Here is a 9,491-nt window from a genome sequence, read left to right on the forward strand (position 1 = left end):
CACCATCTACAAGGCACAAGTCATGGGTGTGATGGAATACTCCCCCTTACCTGGATGTGTGCAGCTCCAATAACACTGAAGAAGCTTGACACCATCCAGGGCAAAGCAGCCCGCTTGATTAGCATTACATCCACAAGCATCCATTCCCTCCACCCACCAACACTCAGTAGCAGCCGCGTGTACTATTTACAAAATGCACTTCAGAAGTTCACCAAAAATCCTTAAGACAGCACCTTCCAAACCTATAACCACTTCCATCTAGAAGGACAAGGACAACAGACACATAGGAACACCACTACCTGCAAGTTCCCTCCAAATGACTCGCCATCCTGACTTGCAAATATATTACTGTTCCGCCACTGTCACTGAGTTAAAATTCGAGAATTACCTCCCTTAGAGCATTATGGGTCAATGTACAGCATGTGAAGTGTGATCCCCATGTCTTACAAGTCAATGAAAAAACATGCTCACTGAGATAGCACACTGGAAATCAAGCATCTGCTATTCCTGGGCTCATCATAAAATTAAAAGGATTTTATCAAAATACGTAGAATTCCCCGGTTTACTTGTCTTTTAGAACCAAGTTAATAGAAAACACAGATAAGATCTCTGTAATTAACAAGTTGCAGGCATCAATTATGAACCATTGACATATAAAGCTACTATTTAAAGGAGTTAGTTAGCTCAGTTGGCTGGATGGTTGGTTTATAATGCAGAGTGATGCTATCAGCACAGGTCTAATTCATAGACTGGCTGAGGTCACCATGAAGATCCCACCTTCTCAACCTTGCCCTTCACCTGAGGCATAAGTTAAGTCACCACCAGTCATCTCTTTTAGTGGGGGAGCAGCCTATAATCCACTGGGACTATGGTGACTTGAGAACTAATCTTTTGGTATAAAATCATTTATTTAAGTCTATTGCAAGTTACTTATCCTGTTCACAACCTTGTGTCGCAGTTGATCCTGAGATAAGTTTCTGACTTCATTCATTCCATCATTAAGACCATCTATTTCCACATCTCCCAACTTCATCCAGTTTCAATTCAACTGCTGCTGGAATCTTCACTCATGCCTTTGATACTTCGAGACTCAACTAGTCTTACATACTCCTGCTTAATCTCCCACTTTCTACACATTTCAGGTCATCCATGCCTTAACTCACAGCTGGCATTATTCCCCTTTCAAACTGTACTTACTGACTTGCATTGACTCCCAGTCAAGCAACACATTGATTTTTAAGATTTTCTTGCTTTCAAATCACTCCATGGCCTCACACATACGAACTCTGTAAATCTCCTCATCCTATCACATCCTGAGTTATCTGTGCTTTGCTAATTCTGGCGTCTTCAGCAGCCCACTTTTAATTGCTCCACCATTGATCGTCATACCTTCTATTTTCCAGGGAAATCTAAATCTTAAAAATGCTTTAGATATGCATGTTCTATTTTTAATTTATATCATGACAGTACTGTTAATTTGGGTTTCTATAGTTTAGAAAGGCAGATAAGATTGCAATATCCTTCAATAGTAGTTATTGCTGTCATGTTAACTTTTTCCCTTTGTCCCACATATGCAGCAGAATATGGAAGTGAAGAGAGCCATTCTGTGTTATGTAATACTGTTGAATTTGAGATATCAATGAACAGATCATATTGATTAATCAATGTCAGTTGATTTTTAATTAAGAATCTACTTGTAACCCATTGTATAGTAGACAGTTATTTTATTGATCCAAATAGTGCACTCTATATCAATAATCCCCTAACCAAATTATCTCAAAGTTTTCATGTAAAAATATTGAAAATACAAATCAACAAGACTTTCCATCTTTAGTTGCTTTTAACTATGTCTCTCTTTACTGTTTCAGAGCTGGGTTAATGCTCCACGTCAAGATGCATTTTATGAAGTCAATGAGAAAAATGTAATGGTCCTGGAAAAGGGGGACAGTGTTCAGGTATACACTGAACCTGTTGCTCTTGAGAAACCATTGAAAATGGGATTGAAAACATGGGACAAACAGTCTGAAATTCATTCCTCATGGCAGGCCTTATGTGGCCCAAGTCCCTGCCATTCATCGCAGTCTCGGGGCCAATTTGGGAACAACATCCAACAATGGAAGGATAAATCCTATGGACAGGTATCTATCAACACTGTCACAGTAACTGACGAGGTTGCACCTTGTTGTTCTCAATGCAGTTACAAATGCAAGTCAACCAGACTACCCTACTTGACCCAATGTAATAGTAATTCTACTGTAGACAATTCAAATGAGCAGGATTATCCTACCAGCAACCAACAATTCCACCATTTGCACCCAGTTACATCAGAAACATCTCAACATTGTGACAATGCACCACTAAACACCATGATGCCCCTGTTACAATACTCTTGCGCCCATGAGGGGAGAAGTGAAGATACTTTGGATCTTCAGTGCCTCAACATGACTGACTGGGGACAAGAAAATGAACCTTTTTCTTTGAATGATGGGGAAGATGTCTCTTGGAATGACAGAAATATAGGTGAAGGTGGTTCTTGGAGTGATGGAAGTCTTGATACTCTCTCATCATGTAGCAGACTTGAACCAGACCTTGGTTATCCGAAGATATCACTGGATTTAGATACTGTTGACAGTGGATTCACTGAGACTGACACTGATTCTATGACAGCCGTAGATTCTGGATACAAGACTAACATAAATATAGTTGGAATAATGAACGCAGAACACAAGCAAGAGCTGGACAGTAATAGTCCTGTTAATCCAGAGCAGGAAGAGCAGTATTACGGGAGCTATGTGAAGCAGTGGGCCAAGTCCACTTCTACATAGATGTTCCAATGGCCAGATAATCATTTCTGAAGTGGAGTAACTATGAAACTGACTGTTTAACTTACGACACACCCTCCAAATACAAGACCCCTGACATATCACCACCACCCCTCCTCCATCCTGCCCTGTACTCGACAACCCCTCACCCTCCCAGGACTTGGCAACCCCCAATCTCTGCCTGGAATCAACACATTGTTCTCTATTCCTGGGACCTGAAGTCAATTGCCACTAGAACTGGTACACTCCTTGACCCAAGATCCAAGACCCCCTTTACCCTCCCAGGACCCAACAACCCCCCCCCTCCCCCTCCCCCACTCTCATTTCTGGTTGGGATGTGACACCCTCCCCGCCATCACCAAACCCAACTCCTTTCCACTCCTTTAGCCACCTGAAACCTCCTTTTCCACTCTCCCCTCATAAAACCCCTTTCCCCCACCACACTCTCCAAACACTGGACCTGGATCCACATCCCACCCTTGCCATCACCTCCCCACCCCCATCCCAGACTTGAAGTTATTCCTCTCCCCTCAGAAACCAAAGTCTCTACAACTATACCCTCCATCCTCTCTCCTGCTGCCAGACCCCCTCCCTTTTGACAATGTAGTCCAGGATCTAAAATACCACTCCCACACTCCCCCAGGACACGACACTTCCATGACTCTAAGAGACCTCACTTCCCATCCCTGCCCCGTGACGGGACCCTGTAGCTCCTGCCCACCCCAATCTACCCTAAACACTTCATTACTTACCCGACCCCTTCAAACCTTGTGGTCTGGCATCCTACACATTTGGCAACCAACATTCCTGGCAACCTTCCTACCAGCTCTCAGCCCTTCAGCAACCCAAAATCACATTTATCTAATATACTGACTCTTTCATAGGAGAGTCAAAGTGGCTTCTCTGATGCTAAACTATTAAATCATGATAATTGACTGCTGTGACTCCTTTGCCTTCCCCCAAATATCTTGCACTGTGAGGAATCCATAAGATTGAAAGCACAGCTCAAGTGAAAGCAAAATATTGTGGATACTGTAACTCACATCCTTCTTTTTTCCTCAAGTTAGAGATTTCCCCCATCATGGTTGAGGAGGCCCTCAACTGTGTCCAACCCATCTCCCGCATGTCTGCCTTCATCTTCTCCCCTGCCTTCTGCCCAGAACAACATGTCATCACGTTCCTCTCCACTAATTCCTGCATTCAAAGAATAATCCTTAGCCATTTCCGTCACCTCCAGCAAGATGCCATCACCAAAAGCATCTTCTCCTACTGTCCATTGTCAACATGCTGCTGCCACAGTTCCATCTGTCACACCCTAGTCCACTCCTCCATCACTCATAATGCTTCCTTACTCACCCATGGCATCTTCCCATGCAATCACAAAAGGTGTAACACTCTCCCGTTCACTTCCTTCCTCCTCATCGTCTTTTCATTTCATGCTTTTGGAAACTGAGCTGAGATGAGATAAAGCATGTTTTAAAAACCAACGATGGAAAGTGTGTCTGTAGTGCTGAAAGCAAGTAACTGAACACCTTTGCAAATATCATAAACAACTGAACAGGCCGTGATTGGAGTCTGAGTTTCAAATGATTTCAGGACAAAGCAGTGTATAGATGTGGCTTTTGCTTGCAAGAAACTGTTGATTCGTCCACAACAAAGACTCTTCAGCCTGCTCACAACTGTGTGATTGGTTCTCAGGTAACTGAATAGCTTGGAACTAGGAACAAGTTACAGATGGAGTGAGAGAAGTGTTCAGTTCTTCCTTAGCTCAGCAGCAGTCTCTCTATTTTATGCAATTGAATTTCAATGTAAACTTGATGAAAACTACTTTATCTTCCCTGCAATAGTTCTTGGAAGCTGTAACTTTTAATTGATAAGTCAGAGACTTTTTTTATGCGTGAATCAGTCACTTTATGCCCCTTACCAACAAGTTGAAGCAACCGAAAGATCACTGAAGTAAAAATAGAAACAGTCATAAAGATCATCTCTAAAACAACATCTGGGGACAAAGACTAAGTAACTGTCTTTCCAGATTTTCCCTTGTGTCCATAACCTATTTCACCATGTATGTGTTTATGTAAGCGGAGTTTATAAGGGGATTACAGGATTGCTAAGGAGCAGAAAGAGGGCATTCAACCCATAATGCTCACACCAGCTCTTCAAACAATCACCTGCTATTTCCCCATATTCATGCACGTTATTTCTACTCAAATAATCATCTAATGCTTTCTTGAATGGCTCAATTGAAATTGCCTCCACCACATTTCCAAGCCAAGCATTCCATACACTAACTATTCACTGTGTGAAAAAAATCTCTAATTTCCCTTGCCTTTTTGGATCACTTCAAATCTGTGCCCTCTCCTTTTTCTTTTTAAGTGTGGAAACAGTTTCCTCCTATCTACTCTATCCAGCCTGTTAATGATTTTGAAAACCTCCATCACATTTCCTCTTAGCTGTCTTTTCTCCAAGGAAAGCAGTCCTAACTACTTCAAACAACCATCATAACCGAAGTTTTTCATTCCTGGAACCATTCTTGTAAATGGTTTCTGCACTCTCTTGAATGTATTCACATCTTTCCTATAATGTGGCTCCCACAACTGTACACAGTACTCCAGCTGTGGTCTAACAAGTATCTTATACAAGTTAAACATTACTTGTTTAACTTGAATGTTGCCTTGCACAATAACCTCTTATGTGGAATTTTATCAAAACTTTCTGCAAATCTAAATATACCACATTCATTGTTTCTCCCTTATTTATTCTGGGGGTCAATATAGTTCATTTAGCTAGTTGCGATGCAAAGTGACGCCAGCAGCATGGGTTGAATTCCTGTACCAGCTGAGGTTACCATGAATGATTCACCTTCCCAATTTTCATATTAAACCACCACCAGTCTTCTTTCTCTAATAAGAGAGCAGCCCTATGTTCTAGTAAGATGATGGTGACTTTACCTGTGCTACTCATTAGGTCCTCAGAAAACACAAGTAGGTTTATAAAACGTGGTTTCCATTTCAGGAATCCATGTGGACTTCCTGTAATCCCATTGGTACTTTCTTGGTGTCCTGATAATACACTCCCACTTTGTGGGAGTGTTTAGTATTGTCCTTAATAAACTACAGTACTTTCTTCACTACCAATGCTAGGTTAACCAGTCTTAATTCCTATTTTTCTGCCTCCCTCCTTTAGGAGACTACATTTTTTATTTTTCGGACTATGGATTTAAAATGAGTGAAAAATGGACCAGGCTTTGGAAAAGAAAGCATAAGGGACTTGGAGCTTTGAGAGAAAACACAGTGAAGTTAACTGGTGCATATAAAATAATCTTACTTTTTAAGGTCCTTTCATCCAGGAAATAAAGCACCATTTGCCTTGGGTTCAGCAGAGATCAGAATAGCAACAAGTCCCTGATTGGTGAGGTTGCACTTGAACACAAGAAAATGCTTGTGTTTTAACAAGCAGTTGATCAGATGCAAAATTAGATTTTTGGTATATTTCATGAAATCATTAAAAAGTTTCATGAAACCTTTGCATTTATCATAACTTTAGAGTAACAAGGCTTGGTTTTTATCACGCTACCCCAGTGAGTTATAACATTCCTTTGGAGTGTGGGTGGGGCTACATTTGTCATCCTCCAGTCTGCAAAGACTGTTCCAGAATCAAACCTGTATGGACTGCAACAGTCTAAGATACTGGGGCTGGCTGGTTTCTAAGCTCATCTAACAGGTATGGCTCAATGTGGAATACACTTGATATGATGGTGTCAAGTGTTTTGTGCTGGTGACATTCTTGCTTCACTAAAGGTTAGAGCACTTTGTGGGAGTGTTTAGTATTGTCCAAAAGTGGTCAGTCTACTTTTACAGCACTTAGAATCGACTGAAAGCAAAATGAGTCAATATCTTATTTCTGGATATAGATGTCATGTATGGCAGTCTGTCATCAAAACTTAATTTCAGAGACATGCGACTATTTCCAGAAATGAGATATTAACTCATTTTGAATAAGTTTCCTGCTTAATTTTTTTAAAATTTCGCTAATTAGCTTAATCTTGCAAAATCTCAAACATCATGTAAACAAAACTCACACTTCTGCAACACTCATGTTGTGAAATGAATTTCAGTTAATACTCAGATAGTTCCCAGAAACAGTACAACAGGATCTCTAACTATGTGTCTTCATAAATGTCTTCAAACAAACCCTATGTCTTCTTTAAATACACAAAGCCAATTGGAGTTGAACCAAAGTGTAGTTAAACCCACTAGAAGTATTAGAGTGGAGAAGGATTCCTGAGTGAGCCACTCTGCAGGAGCCCTTTCAATTGTTTGGATCTGGAAGACCAAACTTCAACTGGTTGATTAACAAATTAAGCAGCAATGTTTTTGCACCACTCAGTCCTCTGATCTAGTGCATATGTTTAACACAAGATGAGGCTAAATTTTCCCGTGTTCAAACTTGAGAATAGTGGGGAAATGTAAAGACTGATGGCATGCAGGCAGCTTAAATATTTTGAGACCTCTTGCTGCACAATTGACGTCTGATGTGTTCCGGGTTTTGAAATTAAGGCTTTTATTATTAAATTTTGGTTATTCTGAAAGCTTGAGCACCAGTACAGCCCTTTAAGCTGCATTATTTCACTAAGCATCGTCCACTGAGTTGTGCGATGAAATGTCCATGCTTGCAATTGTTGAATAAATTTGCTAAAGGTTTAAACTAAGGCAAAGTCTGAATAGTGTGATGTCCCATCTCATTTCAAAGCAGTTCTGTAAATGCAATACATAAATCCAGTGACTCTCCAGATGCTCATCGGCAATTACCTGATGGATTATTCTGTACATGTTACTTGGTATCTTACATATGAAAGTGATCAAAGATAGAACAGCCGAAACAACTTCAAGTCAAAATACAAGAAAAGACCACAAAGCATAATTAAGCACTTAATTGACATTTTTCTTTACAACTTCTACTGTGCAAACGTTCAATTCCGTGGATGCAGAAACCTAGCAGAAGTTTCCATGTGCACAATATATTGGTGGCAACTTCCTGAAATGAAGTGTAAGACCCAACAACAAGTTAAAGTTGAGGGTGCTTTTGACCTATTTTGCAAAAGCAAAGCTCATGGAAGCACTATTGTGAATTTCTGGTTTAATTTCCATATTTTCACTACATACAGGCATTGAGGGAAAGTTAGTGTCCTCCATGGATGTTGAGGTACATATCTACAAAATAAGCAAGGCCTACAGGAATGTTGAGTTAAGATTAAAATCAGATCAGCTATGATCTTTCTGAATGGCAGAACAGGCTTTAAGGATCAAGTGGCCTACTTTTGTTCGTAATCATTTTTTATATGTGTGGAAAAGAGGATTTATAGAAGGGCAGTAATGTGAGGATGGAAGGGAAGGAAGTCATTGTATAGGGGGATTTAACCTTCTGGTATGAATACCTCTTCTAATTAGCCATAAGCTGGCAACAGTGCCTGAAGAGGCCACACTTTACAAAACAAGTCATCATGAATTTGGGCCAGCTCCATCCCGCTAGCCTGCACTCTCAAAGCAGAGTGAACACAGCACTCTCTGTGACTGTGAAGGTGATTGTTGCTGGTACATTCTGTGCCAATGAATCTATTTAGCCAGGAGCAGGCAACATAGTTTACCATTTATAGAAGCATCACAGGAAGGGTAGTGAAGTACAGAAAAAGGGAAGACTTCATTCTCTTCTTGCTACAGAAGGAACACACAAATGAAAGGGCACATGAATTTGCCAGGATAGTGGACTTCCTAACATCAACTGCATGTAACTGGCTCTGCAAACCTTTCCATTAACTGACAGCATCCATAAGGATTTACACTTATTGAGTAGGTACTTGGTACGTGCCACACTAAGATGTCAATCTTGGTGAATGCCCACCATCCTGGCAAAAACTATAATGCGTTTATCCTGTATCTCTCAACAGTATAACATGTTTAGTTCTTTACTAAGGCATGGAAGATGGCTTCTCAGCAACAAAGACTAATGCATATGTACATTGCTGATGACTCCCTAACAATATGCAGGTAAGAAGGTCGACAAAGAGAGCCATTGAGCTACATAACACTGCAGAGAAAACCATAAACATCCTGAAACAAAATGGGGACAGGGTTTGGGAGGTGGGTCTCAGTATGACGCTCTTCGGGGGGTCAGTATGGACTCAGTGGGCCAAATAGCCTGTTTCCACACTGAAGGGATTCTATGACTTCTATGAAAGGTATGTCCATATCAGGCCTACCATCACAAAATCCTCTTGATCAGTATCAGCAAAAACCTTGATTCAACAACTCCATCCAGCATCACATAATACAAAGCAAAAATTGTCCTTAAACATGCCCCCAATGCCTATTGTGGGAGAGCCCTCACCCGTTCCTATACCTTTTAAACTTAGTGTATGCATGAGGAGGGCAAATTTGAAATGTTAAACAAGGCAAGCTATCATGCTGTGTAGTGATGTCGGTAATAGTAACCACAGCAAAGAATGTACAATCATAAGAGTGGAAAAACATGTAAATATAGTAAAAAGACAAAATAAAGGTTCTTTATTTGAACACACATTATCTGTAGTTCCAACAGAAATAAATGGTCTAAATGATAATTATCGCAGCTAAGTGGTTGGAAAGTGACCAAGACGAGAAACTTAATACT

At 40.6% G+C, this 9,491-nt stretch overlaps 1 protein-coding gene across 3 annotated transcripts in view; it reads left to right on the forward strand.

Annotated features, from left to right (window-relative positions):
- Positions 1–7,546, forward strand: part of LOC122560707 (interleukin-21 receptor-like) — a 62,865-nt gene extending 55,319 nt beyond the window's left edge. For all 3 annotated transcript variants that reach the window (XM_043711653.2, XM_087997795.1, XM_043711652.2), the window contains one exon: positions 1,869–7,546. In XM_043711653.2, coding sequence (XP_043567588.1) covers positions 1,869–2,825 — 957 coding nt within the window. In that variant the 3' untranslated portion in view covers positions 2,826–7,546. The remainder of the gene's footprint in view (positions 1–1,868) is intronic.
- Positions 7,547–9,491: the final 1,945 nt, after the last annotated feature.

This window comes from Chiloscyllium plagiosum, unplaced genomic scaffold (genome assembly GCF_037043375.1).
Source record: "Chiloscyllium plagiosum isolate Xiang-an unplaced genomic scaffold, Cpla_swu_hap1 HiC_scaffold_20, whole genome shotgun sequence".
NCBI classification, from domain to species: domain Eukaryota; kingdom Metazoa; phylum Chordata; class Chondrichthyes; order Orectolobiformes; family Hemiscylliidae; genus Chiloscyllium; species Chiloscyllium plagiosum.